The following is a 15,678-nucleotide window of genomic DNA, read 5'->3' on the forward strand; positions in this document are numbered from 1 at the left end:
ACCTCCAGCGGTGTCTGTTTCCTTTTCGCTATTTCCCTCTAGTGGTCACACACGATACTGACTTGGGGAGATTAAATAGATGAACTGCTACTAACCCGAAAGTAATACGAGTCTATGACACCTTAATTTTCCCAGTCATGATCTGTTAGACCACAGAGTACTGTGAAACCTTATGACAGAAGGACATACTCTTATGTTTTGAATTGGTGATTCAGCAAGGTTTTAGGAATTATTTGAACTTTTATTCTTTTAGATCCAAATGTGTCTTTTACATGAAATATACAAAGCTTTTACGTTAGATAAACTCATAACCTAAGTTTTCTTATAAAGATTTTTGATGTGACATCTGCTTTATATGCGTATCTTTGCCCTTCTCTGTCTGTGGCTAGGTCTTACGTCTAAACATTAGAAGTATTACAATAATTTGTCCCTTTAGTATTATGTTGGACTTGTTCCTAACTCATAAACTAAAATGAGATTTATAGAATCATGTGGTTTTATTCTTTAAAACAATTAATCTTCTTTTATTCTTGGTAAAGCAATGTTTTATGTAACTTTTTTAGATCTTGGTAAGCCATCAAGTGTATCATAGAATTGCTAAGATTGAAAAAGATCTTCAGTATTTCCACATTCAGTTGTCAACCCAGCAACCACCACCATGTTCACCACTAAACCATGTTATCAAATGTCATATCCACACATTTTTTTAACATTTTCAGGTATGGTGACTCCACCACTTCCCTGAGCAGTATATTCCAGTGCTCCAACCCTTTCCATGAAAAAAATTTTATAATGTCTAAACTAAACCTCCCTTGCTGCAACTTGAGGCCATTTCTGCTTGTCCTGACACTTGCTGCTGGGAACAAGAGACTGACACCCGTCTCACTACAGCTTCCTTTCAGGTTACTGTAGAGAGTGATAAGGTCTTCTGTGAGCCTCCTTTATTCCAGGCTGAGCTACCCCAACTCCCTCAGCCACTCCTCATCAGGCTTGTGTTCCAGACCCTCCACCAGCTTCATTTGACTTAAGATCTTGCAAATGTTTCTTCCTATGTAGGCTGGGGCAGGCACCTCAGGAAGAGTACAAGGATGTTGGTAAGTCATGTAGGGAAAAAATCAGAAAGGGAAACCTTAGCTAGAACACAGTCTGGTCACTGCTGTATAAGATGAGATGTTTTTCCAAATGCATTAATAACAAAAGCCAGGGAAAAACTCCATCCTTTAATGGGCATGTGGAGGGGGAGCGCTGACACCAAAGATGAGGAAAAGGCTGAGGTACTTAATACTTTCTTTGCCTCAGTCTTTACAGAGAGATCAAATATCCTCAGGGCAAGCAGCCCCCTGAGCTACTAAATAGGAATGAGGATCAGAATAGACTTCCTGTAACTCAGGAGAAAGTGACTTCCCATGACACTTAGCTACTCACAAGTCTATGGGGCCAAATGAGATTCACCCAAGAAGACTGAGGGAACTGATGAAATACCTTTCCAAGCCTCTCTGCATCACTTATGATCAATCGTAGTTTAACCAGGGACACCCCAGATAGCTGGAGATTTGCAAGTGTGGTGCCCACCTACAAGAAGGCTCAGAATCAGGATCTGGGGAACTACAGCCTGACCTTGGTGATCTCAGTGCTGGGGAAGGTTATGGAACAGAGTATCTAGAGTGTGGTGACTGGCAACACGACAACAAGGTCATCAGGCCCAGCCAACATGTATTTGTGAAAGGCAGGTCCTGCCTGACCAACCTGATCTCCTTTTATGACAGAGTGACCTGTTTAGTGGATGAGGAAAAGGCTGCAGATGTTTTCTATCTAGACTTCACTAAAGCCTTTGACACAATTTCTGATAGCATTATCCTGGAGAAACTGGCAGCCCGTGGCTTGTACAGGTGTACTGTTCACTGGGTAAAAAAACAGCAGGATAGTCAAGACCAGAGAGTGGCCGTGGATGGAGTTACATCCAGCTGGTGGCCAGTCAGCAGTGCTGTTCCCCAGGGCTCAGCACTGGTCCAGCTCTCTGTCGTGTCCTCAGAGACAATCTAAGACGGGATCAAGGGTATCCTCACTCAGTTTGCAGGCAAGAAGTTGGGTAGGAGTGTTGATCTGCTGGAGGGTAGGAGGCTCTGCAGGTTGGACATTGGGAAGAAGTTTTTCACTGAATGGGTGATCAGGTATTGGAATGGGCTGCCCAGGAAACTAATGGAGCCTCTGGAGACATGCAGTAAAAGTTGTGGCACTTAGTCTTGTGGTCTATCTGGCATGGTGGTGTTGGGTCAAAGGTCAGACTCCATGATCTAGGAAGTCTTTTCCAGCCTTAATGATTCTGATTATTTTCTGCCTGTCTTGCAGAATGGTAGAGTTTGTCCTTTGATAATTATGCCTTCAGAACTGTGATACTTTATATCCAATATGTTCATCTGCTGTTTGACAGTAAAATTACCTTTGTACAGAATTATTGCCTAGGTAGTTTGAGCATAATATATGGAATTTGTATGTTGTCAAATAGATGTATGATTAGAAATGCATGTAAAGCTTCTACAGATGGCAGAGTGCTGTTGCATTTTTTTAAACTAGACTGGGCTTTGTTTTTAAACAAAGATGATTTTGACTCAGTAGTAGTACTAGTTTTTATCTTCAGCCCTGGACAACTTGAGCGATCTGAAGCTGTATCAGGAACATGACAAAAAGTTGCCTGTCTTGGAGTCCCTTATTTAATATCTTTTTTTGTTTCAAATGTGTAATAACTTTTTTGGTTCAGATGTTTCAGTGAGCCTCCATTGTTTTTGAAGGAGGTAGGTGTTGAGAGCTAACAAGGGCTACAGCAAGAAGGAAAAAGAGAGTAGGTAATAGGTTTTGAAACTGAAGAAATTTGTGTTAGTTTTAATAAGATGTGATATACAAAACAAGAAATACAAAAAGTAAACTCTTCCCCCCCCCCCCCCCCCCCACTTTTCCCCAAATTACTGTTAGGACATGGCAATTTAAACTGTATGTGTTTGCATGTATTTCCTTAGGGTGTGAGGTAGTTTTCCTTAAATTCTTTGTCAAATATATTACAGAATTCAACAATTCCAACTTTTTTACCTCTAGTTCTTCCTATATATTACATTACATTACACCAGCCATTTGATAGAGATCATTTGATAGCCATCTATTCTGATGACTAAATGTTCAAAGATCAGAGGAGAAAAAAACAATCGGTTTCTGAATTTAGCAGTGCCAAGGTAACTGCTAATTGCACTAGATGAACAAGGGACTTCAGGGGTTTTGCAGGTACATTTGCTTTGGCAGTTTTTCTTCTTATTGATAAGAAGCATTGATAGCTAATACTATTTATCTGCTGATAGATATATTTGGTGTGGCTGTAAAGTTTTTTGTAGTCCATTTCTTTTAGTGCAAGTAACTACCTATACTTTGAATCCTAGTGTTTCGTGTTAGGAAAATGTTTATTCTGATTAAGCAAAGTGTAGGCCTCTCAAGTCCATATCCAAAACAGGCTCAGACTTTCAACAAGTACCTTTTCACAAAGGTGAATAAAACCCCACTGCTGTTTAACTATGCTCTTTGGAAATATCATTGTGGTTTTTAGCCCAAGATTCTTCACCATAGTGCTGGTGGTAAATATGTTTTTCTGGTTCTACAGAGGTGATATTAATGTAAAGATACTTAACTATTTTTGGTTAAAAAATAAAACTAAGCCGGTGATTGGAGTAAGAGGCAGTCACTCCTTCCCTGCCATTTTGAAGGATAAATAAGATTGCTTAAATGCCTGTTAACTGTATGTGGCTTAGTCTCCTTGTTCTGTCCCTCTGTTGAGACAGGCTGGGATTTCCCCACATGCTCAATCCCTCCCTAGGTGGGAGGGTGGGCTTTCCCTCCCACCTAGTGGATGCTCCATGGGAGAGCCAGTTGTCGGACCCCTGCAGCAGTTTTTCCTACTGCTCATCTGCCTGGCTCATCTGCCTTAGTTAGCACTTAACCCTGGCAACACTCCCTTTTGAATTTTATACATTGTGATGATGTAATAATATTTGATAGTAATATTTCATATAATATTAACTATTATGCAATTGTGCATAACTGCTGAAAATGTGTGACTACTGCTTTCACTTGGGATCATAACTGTTCTTTGTTTTAAAGGCAGAGTTGCATAAGTGCTGGCGAGACAATATGTAATGGAATTAATTCATTCTTTAAAATCCACTAACTTTCAGAGCATGGAAACAAGTAACAACACTTCCTTTAGTGCATTGGGAACTGATGTCAAAACATCAGTGCTTTTTCTGCTGATGTCTAATAGAATGGAATTTATTAATTCTGTACTACAGTACAGACCTTACTTGTCCCTTTCCTGACAGCCCAGATTCACGGAAGGGATAAATGTATCCTCTTCCAGACTTGCTCATAGTCCCATGACCCAGGAGTACAAGCTGTTTTAGTTTTATTACTAAGAATAAATGTCGCAGTTATTGTCAGCTTGGATTTTGGTCGTTTTGCTCAGTGAAGAGTTTTATCTTTATATGTGTTTTTGAATTTGGAATTCCTGAGGATTCCTCCTGTGCACATAATCTGAGTGTTTACTATGGAATTGCAACATATGTCACTGCTGGTGGAAAGTTAGGTCTACATGTCTTTCCTTCTTTTTGCAGTTGCAAAAAAAGGTCAGATTAGAAGCTTATTCCTTTTAAATAGTCATCTGCACTCTGCTTGGGAGGGCTGTGGGTGGGGAATGACTATCCAGCTGCCCTGACCTGGATTCTGGAATTTTCATCTCTGCCTTCCTGCTAACTACCACCTTAGTTTTGCAACCTTAAATTTCCAGCAGCTTCAGAACAATTGAAAAATCAGACCTGTAGACCCATGATAATTTTATCTTTAATTTCAGTCTTCAGAAATGCATCCTGTACTGCCCAAAGTGAGGTGTCTGTTGTGTTCTTATTGTCTGCAATAATTTCCTAGCCCTGCCTTGGCTCATCCATGCACTAACCCATCTTTCTGAAGCATTTGCAGTAAGTCTAAAAATTGCCTTTGGAACACATTTGTTTTACAGAGCTTATCTGCTTATTTTCCACCAAGCTTTTCATAGTACCTTCCAGCTCTTTTATGTTACTACCTTTTCTGTCTTCTGGGTTTTTTCATTAGATATTGTGGCTTGATCTCTTGGATGTTTGAGTGCAATTGAGTGTATTCTCACAAATATGAAGAGAATGAGATTAGAGTCACTGTGTCCTAGTATGTGTTCCATCACCTTCTGAGTGAGCTGTATGCCTTAGAGGGAGGAGCTGCCTGCTGGTTGTGTTATGTAAAATAATAAATAATTTATAATGCTAACTGAATATATCTGCCTTGGTGAACAAACGTACATTGAAGTGCTTCACAGGTGCATATTGAGACAAAATCAAAAGAATTCCCTGAAGACATGTGAGAATAATTTGCTTTATTTGATTTTTTTTAAGTGGGAGAACTTTGCTGAGTCTGTGCTTTATTCAAGAGTATTATTTTCTACTTAAGGATCCATGCGAGCAGTTACAGAGATCTGCAATATGATTCTGCAAATACTTAGCTTTTTTATTGAAAGCAGCTTTTCTGATGTACTGCCTTGTTGCTGATACTAGCATCTGCTCCAGTTAAAGGATTGCATGAAGCTTTGGATCATGTGGCTCTTTCCTCTTGTCTGTTGTAACAAAAGGATTAATGGATTTCGTGCATTGCCTTGGAAAGCTGAAGGTGTTGCAATTACTATCAAATGCCATTTTTAATGTAGCTTTGAAGCTGTGAAGTATGCATGGAATTTCAAAGAACTGCATCTTTTTACTGAGCATGGTGATTTGGCATTAGTGCTTGATGGTATGAATTGATACGACTTCTACAAGTAATTTGGTTTTCAAGCAGAGACTATTGATTTCTATCATATGAACTCTACCAGCTTTTCCAGTTTTTATCTTGGGAAATTAAAATTTGTATAAACAGAAGAAACTTTGTCTACATTCCTCTTCTCAATGTAAATGATTATTTCTGCAGTGATTAGTTAACGATGATCTGCTTTGCAAGACATAAATGCGGCAGTGACCTGCTCTCGTTTAGATGTTGCGGTAGTAGAATGGTGGGGCTTTGCATGATTCATGCTTTCTTTGTTTGTGTTCATCTGCCTGCATGTGTCTGCTGTGAGCAGGATGGCTTGTCTGTGTAGAAGTTAGAAATGAGTACTTATTTTCTGGTTCTTGTGAAAAATAAGTATTCTCAATGTAATTTTATCTTTTTTCCTTTTGACTGTTCAAATATAATTGTCTGACACAATTTTGTGAATGTGATCTGTATATATGCATGCTTTTGATTTTACAAACTCACAATGTGTGCTGTTCAGTCTGCTTTTAATGCCTGCTGAATTTGCTTCTTGATAACAAATAGTTAATAATGTTGCACCTTTATATTGGTAGATTTTGCAAGCTGATAGCTGTATCCATATAATCGTGTATGCTGTTACATGTACAATTCTGTAGCATGGATAAATTATTTAGTGGAAAAAATAATCACAAGCATAAATGAGAAAAAAATACTCTGCTGAAGAGCTACCTTTAAAAAAATCAAGCTTATATATTGAAAGAAGGGTTGGGTTTTTTCTTTCACCCTCAGTTTTTATTATGCGAACTAAATTAGCTGAGCATTGACTATATGCATAATATAAGAAGAAAAGGATTTAATTGATATAGAATATAAGGCATCAGATTTTCTACTTAAAAGTTTACAATATTCTTGAAAGTTCTGAAGTAGGACTATACAGGTGTGGCTTTGACTAAATCTCAAGTAAAGAAATACAGAAATTTTGCTTCTTAAGCTTAAAGCAAGGTCTTGCATAGGTGTGTTTTTCTCACTTCAAGAACAAAATAAGAAAGCACTTCGTATCTTTAGTTGAAATACTCTAACCTCAGTGAAGTGGGTATTTTGGCTACATTTAAAAATTTATCTGTTTTTAAGCTATATCCTATTAAAATGAAGTTTTGTCATCTTTCCTAGTGTGTACAAGTTACAGAGAAAATTAAATGAATTTGCACTGTCAAACTGACTATAATAAAAACATATTGGATCATCTTAAGATATGTGGCATATGCTTAAATAAGTATTGAAAATACTGATTAAACAGTGAAGTCTTTTTATATTTGTGTTTAAAAGAAATTTTAAATGTTTCAAAGTGTTGGGTGACTCTTCAGGTTTATGCTTATTAAATGTTTTTGAAACAAAGCAGTTGTATGCCCAAACTCTTACTTGTAACTCATACATACATACTTTGTCCCTCTTTGCCGAAATTCTTAATTCACACTTCAAAGAACTCTTTACTTTTCTCTGCCTTTTAACTTATCCACACTCTCCCACCTTCTCAGCTATACAGCTCCCAATTTTTCCATAAAATGTACAATAACTGGAGTTTCATAATTGCTTCTTCTTTGTTATATACCATTTGTTTTGTCTCCTATCTCCTTGCCCCATTGGAGTTTTGGTGCTACTGCAGAATTTATTTCGGCCAAAAGTCCTTCACTGTTGTCTGTCTACTTGATCAAACTCATCTGCTTACAGTATTTCATGTATTATTTTGAACCATCTGTTTATTGCTTGCATCTCCTTTGCCATGCACATCATTTAGATTAACATTTAGAGGAGTTTATTTTTCCTTCAGTTCCTCAGTATCTGCTTCTGTTTGACTTGTGAGGAAATTTGTCAAACTCTGTTTTTGATCTTCTAAATGTTATTCTAATAAACAGATTTTTTTTCATTGTTTAGTTCGTTACTTTTATTGTATCCTCTGTCTTACTTTTAGTTGTACCTTGTTTTATGTAGACTTCTGTTCTCATGAAATATTAATTTCAGTCTAGTATAAATAATTTTGCCAAAGAGGCCTGAAACAGGAAAAAAACTTGATAGAAAGTTTTCTTTGGTATCTATTTTGTTGCTTTTAAAAAGAAAATGGTACTATTTGTATTATTGGATGGAGTGACTGAAGTTGATTGTCTTGAGACTGAACCATGTTTAATCCTCCAATTAATTATAGAGTAATCTACATTTTTTAAATAGGCTCTGTGGAAGTTATTTCTTAGGAATTACATAAACCAAATTAATGAAAACACTGTTCCTTTTTCATACCATTAAATATATATTGCTGTGTCCTTTTGGGGACACATAATTCATGGTAGGTAACAAATTATTTTACAAATTGATTAATCGATAACAAAAAATAAGTTTATAATAACTTCACAGATACTACAATCAAAATCTTAGATGCAGGCACAGTTTGAGTTGTTTAAACCTATACTGCAAAAAACAAGTGGGTGGGTTCCAGAGAAAATTGCATTAATCTTGTTTTCAATATTTCTGTTTTATCAAAACCCTCAGCACTCTACTTTTTTGTGTGGTTTGATTTTTAGACTGAATCTGGATATGGATCAGAGTCAAGTTTGCGACGTCATGGGTCCATGGTGTCTCTTGTGTCTGGAGCAAGTGGATACTCTGCAACCTCCACCTCTTCATTCAAGGTTGGTGCAAAAAGTTTTCCTAATATTCATACATAAATAACATGCAACTGGAAAAGAAGTTAGGTATGAAGACTTATTCACATAATTGTAGAAAAAACACTAAATGTCAGTAGTCCATCATACAGATGATATGGGAAGATCTCTCATGCCTTTCATGCAATCGTCCTTTTTAAACTGAGGTGTCATCTTATGTGGCAAGAAAATCAAACTTGTGAGTGTATTCATTAACTTTTTCTAGTTTACTCACCAAATATCCTGGGCTCCAAATAAAAACAAACACTAATTCTGTAGTTTAATGAGTTTAATGAGTGTGAAATAGCCCTGCCTGACAAATTATGGCTTTCCTTGTGTCATGCATATGAATATTTAATATATGAACTGAGTGTGCTGTACTTCTGGGAGAGCAGAAAAGGGAATAAAGATTGGAGCAAAGATCTTAAACCAGAGCTGACTGCTTTCAGGCAAATATGTATAAAGCTGGTAGCATGTAAGTTCACTTTTTAATAAGGTTTTGTGGAGTGCTCTGAAGTAGCAGGTGCAGTCAACAGAAAACATTGAGACCAGTGACAAAATGAGTAAGGAATACTCAGATACTGTTTCTTCTGACATTAACAGTATTTCTTAATTGCTGATATCTAAAATGTCCTTAGTGTGCTTCAGTTTCTTCTTCATAGCTGCAGACATATCTTGTTTAAAATTAAATTGTAGCTATACTGCATCAAGCTATTGTTGAGTATGTAGAAATATTTCACGCCTTTTTTGTTTTTGTTTTCAGAAGGGCCATAGCTTACGTGAGAAGCTTGCAGAAATGGAAACCTTTAGAGACATCTTGTGTAGACAAGTTGATACTTTACAGAAATACTTCGATGCTTGTGCAGATGCAGTTTCCAAAGACGAACTCCAGAGGGATAAAGGTAACACTGTAGCTGAAAACTCTTCCCTCCACAGACTGTAGCTTTTTACCGAGGAAACCTCTTGATACTGTTCCAATACAATTTAATGTCTTATAAATAAAATAATGTATCATAAATTAAGGATAATAAGGTAATGTATCCTAATAGTAAAGGATCAGTCAGTTGCATAAATGCATATGCATGTTAATTATTTTTACTTTGGAATTCAGGATTAAAATTTGCTTGATGTTAACCTGTAGCTGTCAACTGTAAAAAAGCAGTGCTCCTTTTAAGTGTTTTGTTATAGAACACCAATTGCTAACTCTCACGAATTAAATTTATTCCTGTCTCTTACCTGTTATTTTGAAAAATAAATGGGATATCAGTTTTAATAGAAACAATACACTTTAAAAAGTCAAAAGTGCTGCCTTAAGTAATGCTTCTGAGGTGTATTGGCTGGAAATAGAGCACTGAATGCACACTTGAGACCATACTAGACTACAATGTGGATGCCTACATATCTCTGAATTGCTTATACCAGAGCACAACTCGTCACTGTATTTGTGCACTCTACTGAGGCATTTATATTCATCCCTGTTTGTTCTGGAGGTGTGAAACTTTCTGTATAAAACACCAGAGAAGTTCAATTCCACTTTTTTTTTTAAATTTTCCAGTGTAGAAGGTTAGATAGGTACTGAATCATAACTCCTGCTTATCCACTTGTAACACCTAAGTATGTTGCTCTCACCAGATTTGAGTGCTAAATGTCAATGCTGAGCAATGTTAGATTCTGCTGTTAACTGACATTTACACTCGTCATGGTCTTGGGTCAAAAAAAATAAACCAAACCCAAAAGGGAGGGAAGGGTCATGACTGTTGTTATGGGAAGAAGTGCTGGCTAAGCATGAAAATGGTCTTAATTCTTTCTTGCACTGCAAAGAACTAGAAAAGCTTTCTCACTCCCATAATACACTCTCTCTCAAATCTAGTGGTAGAAGACGATGAAGATGATTTCCCTACAGTACGTCCTGATGGAGATTTTGTACATAACAGTAACAGCAGTAAGGAAAAACGTAAGTGTCTCCCAACTTTTTCGGTGATGAAAATTAGAATGACTGGTATGGTGATACGTCTAGTACAAGACAGGTGTATTAGGCTTTTTTCTAAGCAGAAAAGGGCGAGAATAGCTATTTAAGTGTATGTGAATGGAAGTTCTTAGTCACGTTATAATTCTTTAGCAACTTCTAGTGATTCTCTGAGTTATTCTTAATTCACACAAATACTAATGCAAGTTTGTCAAGGTGTAATTCCCTGTTCTGTGTCTAAAGTCCTTGTTGCTACAAAATTCTGTTGAAACAGCTGCATTATTCAGATATTGGGAACTGAGATTTTGTAACAGGTTGTTGCAAGTGTTACCTGCTTTAGGAGTTTGGTGGAGTTCAGTGCTTTTCCACTTAGCAATGTCCTCCTATGGTTTTCACAAGTACTGTGACTGTGGAATGGTTAAGACATCACTGTTAGTGATTCTTATTTATCATAATTTTAGAGCTTTTTTGTCTTTTCATTGTTATAATGAGCAGAATTCTGATATTTATTTTTATCATAAATGAACTAGTTATTTTACTCACTGTACCCATACAGCCAATGTGAAGAACTCATGCAAGTCTTGCTGATCGAGAAATTTGATAGTTCTGGCCTGGAGGAAGTTGTGTATGCATTTAAACTGTATTTGCATTCTTCTTAGACCTTCTCATGTTTTCTGACTTAAATATTCTAGTGTTTACGCTCTCTACTTGTTGGTAATTCAGTTAGTCCTAAGGTATTTCTTAGACTTGATTCACAAAGCTTAGAAGTTGCACCTCCAGTTTCAAGTGTGATGGAATCTCCCAAACTACTCACTAGAAATGTTTTTTAAAATGTAAATACTTTCATGAAGAACCTAGAAAATATAGGGCAAAATAAGCCTTTTCTATGTCTTCTGTTTTCTTTTTAATTGTTTTTTGTTCCCTTGTATTACGTATTTCCTTCTTGTATTTAAGTGCTTTTTCTAAAGCATATCCTAAAGTGTTGTGATAGAAGAGGAAAGGAAATTGAATGGAAGGAGCTTTTCATGTTACTTCCAGAATTCATCACATAAGTAGATTTTTCTACTGAGTTCTAATTGTAATGCTGATTTCAGAGACTAGGTAGCACAACACGGAAGTTTTGAAGCAAGTGTAAGCAGGTGTATGGTTCCATTAACCCTGTTGTCTGTATGAAACTGTACTTTTTTTTTTTTAAGAACTGTTAAGTTAGATTTCAGAAAACTGAAAAAGACAAATGCTAAGTAATTACTTGAGTTTAATTTTACTGCATGATTCATTTTGGAAGAGATGTCTTTGTCAAACTCAATTTTTGTACAATCATGTAGGAGTTTCAGCTTAATTTACTGGTAGAAAATCTTTTTGTATCTACGTTTGTTCTGGTGCATCTGTAATATATATGCATATAGTATGGGGAATGTCATTAGGAAAGTCTGTATTTTTAATGGAGCTGGTCATTAAGCTTTTGGGAACTTACATGCCAGGAAATTGATACTTGGTGTTATGGATACCTGTATAAACTCACTCACTATAGCTCCCTACAGGAAATAATTCTGCAACCCCTTGCATTTTGCAGAACTTCTAATTCCAAATGAGTCCTGTATTCCATTGAATTTACTTTCCATAAATTATTTCTATGAAAATATTTGTCCCCATTTCGGTTTTTCTGTGTCTCAGTCTGATTTCTAATAGCTAAATTAATTAAATATTTAGTAGCTGAGTGCTGCAAAGCTTGATTAGAAATGAATAATTAGACTCTGTCTTAGAGTGGAATTAAAAGTGATACAATGGGGGAAGTAGGTGTCTCAGGTTGAGACAGCCATGGTCATGTATTGGGCAGAAAAAAAAGGTCAAACTGAACTGGCAATGGAAGACTTATCTTGAACTGCACCCTTTTTAAAGCTTAGCCTCAGAGCAACTATTAAAATTTGGTTTCTCAATTTTCTGGTTCTCTTGTTGAAATTTCTGTCTCATCCTGGAAGGACTCCAACAATCTTCTTAACCATAGCTTACAAGTGGTTGCCTGTTTATTCTGAGATGGTTCTCCTCTCAGTGGTTCAGGAAGTGAGGCATTGGTTCAACCTCTTAATTTAGCTTATTATGATATGATGAAATGTTTAAGCCTACTGTTCAAACTACTAGTGCACCAGTCTAAAGCTCAAATTATTAGATTTAAGACCGATTTAAGGGGCCACATTCAAATTGACTTTTGCAATTTGTTCTCTGTGTGGGAGGAGAAAGTTAATGTAAGTATGGACATTTGTGTACTGCTCTGAAGGTGATTTGGATAGGGAGGCTTTCTCTTTTCTGTGTTCTGCATGATCTTTTGGTGAACAGGTAGGTAGAGTACTATGAAGTTGTTTAAATATATTGGCCACCTTCCAGTTGGCCAATATATTTATTGGCCAATATTATTTATTCCAATCTGGTAATTGGAACTGTAAAAGACCAAGGTATGGTGTCTGGCTGATGCCTATTTGCCCATTAGGATCTTATATTCAGGAATGTAGAGTCTCTAAGTGTTCCCATTCATCCCCTCAGGAAAGAGAACATATTTAGAATTAAATTTCCTAAGAGTAGGAAGAGGAGGAGTAACCTACTTAAGGAACCACCTTGAATATGGAAGATGTCTTTTGTACTGCAACTATAAAGATGGAAGTGGTACAAAGGCTGAAGAAGAGAGATTTGATGTAAATTACAGCAGAAATTTATGCTGGATTTTTGTGCTTTGAATGGAGGAAAAATATTTGCCAAAATATTGTTGAAAAACTGGAGGTGTTCTTAAAGGAAAACTAATCATATTGATCCTATTGCAATCCACAGAGCATAACAACAGTAGGCATCAAGAAATGGACATGAACACAAATATTTGTTTTTCACTTAGAATTACTTAAGTGACATAATATGTTAAGGGAGCATAAAATGGAAAAAAAAATGGAAAAACATCTTTCTAGTTACTCTCTTTAGAATGCTTTTCTATTTCTCTGGAAAACAGACTTGATCAAACAGTGGGAAGGTATTACCAGCAGAATCTTGGGAACAAGAAGGGAAACACCTATCCTAACAGACACAAAGGTCTAGGAGAGAAAAGCTAAAGAGCTATTGAAAGTTAAAAAATGATATGAAGAATTCCTTTTATGAAACAAAAGAGAAAGCAAGTCAGAAATAGAGTGTAGATGGATAATGAAAAATAAACCGCTTGGAAGATGTTGAAATTGAAGTTAAGGTGGGAGACAAAATTACCCTGCTTTTTTCAGTTGACGACATGCAGTTTGATAACCAAAGAGCAGTTGCAGCAGTAAGAACCCTTTCCTATTGGTCTTTACCTTTAAACATAGATCTCCAAATGCCTGGTTTAATTTTTAAATAATCAATTTGTAGCTGACATGAAAAAAAGTGTAACAAAGGAATCAGAAATATGTTTGGTCTCTCCAAATAGAAAATCTTCTCACAAGTATTTGTAAAATGTCTAAACTCAGTTGTTCCTGAGGTGAAGGTTGAGGTCATCTCCCTACATGCTTCAGAAAGACAGATACTTCCTGTGATTAGGAATGAATCAAAATACTAGTATCCATCATAAGGAATCAGTTGAGTGACCATCTCTTTTTAAAAAGATTCAAAATCTTCTGCAAGATGTTAATTTTTGCCCATAATTGTAATGACTGAAAAAATTTGGGCACTGACTTGAAGTCTGCAGCTCTTCATCTGACACTAGTCATTAAGGAATGGCTTAGGACTGTACAGAAGTGTTAATAAGATGTGGCTGAGACCTCAAAAGGGACAAAAGTTCTATCTTTTCCAGAAAATTAAGCTGTGTTGCTGTATTTCTTTTAAATTCTACTGCAGAGATTTCTGAAATTATTTATTTAGTGTTGCAGCTAGCTGAAGTTTCTTCAGCATGTCTGCATATTTCCTAAGTGAGAGAGAAAAATCACATCTACAAACATTATAGCTGTGCTGTTAAGCCTGCATGTGAACATAGCCTACACCAACAGGAGGAATTATTAGTGTAAAACCATCTTTTTCAGTTGTGAAGTATTATGGGCAAAGTTCTTGTATAATTTTAATTATTTTCAGTGGACACACTCCTTGCCGGCTTACGCCACTGTCAGTGCCAGTCCCCGCTGTGTTCCCTCTGCAGCTGTTGGGGAGGGAGAGCTGGTCTGCTTATTATCATTTCTGAAACAATTTTTTTGTTCTCTTGCTTGTCTTTTTTTTTTTTCCAGCCCCCATCATTTTTACCTTTTAGGGAATGTTCCCAATTAACATTTAAAAAAACAAAAGGTTGTATTTTACCATAGTATGTCTGCTTCTTGAGGTATTTGGAGTTGGGTGTAGTCTCTAATTACTTGCTTGAAAAAGGAGTTTGATTCCTTTTGAAAGGGGGGCATGTAAAACCTCTAGAGACTTAAACCACTGCTGAAGACCATGTGATGATTGCTTTCCATTCCCTAAGTGCAGACACTGTTCTGTCATTACAGAATGGAACTGCTTGCAAGTTCTGCTTTGCTCTTGCAGACAAATAAACTTACTCAAAAATTAATTGGTACTTTTTAAACTGTAAAAGTCATATGTCGACAAACTGATAGACTGGAGGAAAAAATTATGTCAGTCCAGGTGATAAGTCAGGAGCTTGCTCTTTGGCAATAGCAGGAGTTACTTTAACTTGCTAGGTTCAGTCAGCTTCAACTTGAGTGTTACTTCTGCTTTGTAATATTTTCTGACATTCATGTGCAGTGCTTGATATGTTATTATGTCAACCTACGTACCAGTGTGACATATAATAGGTACTTTTTTTTTTGCACACATTTTAAATTACTTGTTTAAATAGCCTTAGCAACAGATGGCCTGGTTGACAGCTTGAAGCAGTTCTTGGAACTGTAAAACTCACAGTACTTGGAAAATTCAGTACATTTGATGCTTTTATCTTATACCTTTTTACTTTTAGGTTTTAAAATTTGTAATTATATGCTTAAAAGAACCTTGAATTATACATTTTGGATTTGATGACATTTTGAAATTGTTCCTTTCTCAGTGCTGAGTCTGATACGTTTTAAGGTTGCTCTGTGTTAATTAGGCCCCATTTCAAGCTGTCAAACTGCTATTGTTACAAACTATTACCACTCCCTCCACCCACATGATTTGCAGAGTGCAGAGTAATACAGCATTACAAGCAGG

At 36.4% G+C, this 15,678-nt stretch overlaps 1 protein-coding gene across 2 annotated transcripts in view; it reads left to right on the forward strand.

The window, feature by feature from the left end:
* CERT1 (ceramide transporter 1) overlaps positions 1-15,678 on the forward strand; it is a 76,287-nt gene that overhangs the window by 36,835 nt on the left and 23,774 nt on the right. For both annotated transcript variants that reach the window (XM_063180956.1, XM_063180957.1), the window contains exons 4-6: positions 8,418-8,525; positions 9,301-9,439; positions 10,408-10,491. In XM_063180956.1, the coding sequence (XP_063037026.1) occupies positions 8,418-8,525; positions 9,301-9,439; positions 10,408-10,491 (331 nt within the window). The remainder of the gene's footprint in view (positions 1-8,417; positions 8,526-9,300; positions 9,440-10,407; positions 10,492-15,678) is intronic.

This window comes from Melospiza melodia, chromosome Z, assembly GCF_035770615.1.
Source record: "Melospiza melodia melodia isolate bMelMel2 chromosome Z, bMelMel2.pri, whole genome shotgun sequence".
Lineage (NCBI taxonomy): Eukaryota > Metazoa > Chordata > Aves > Passeriformes > Passerellidae > Melospiza > Melospiza melodia.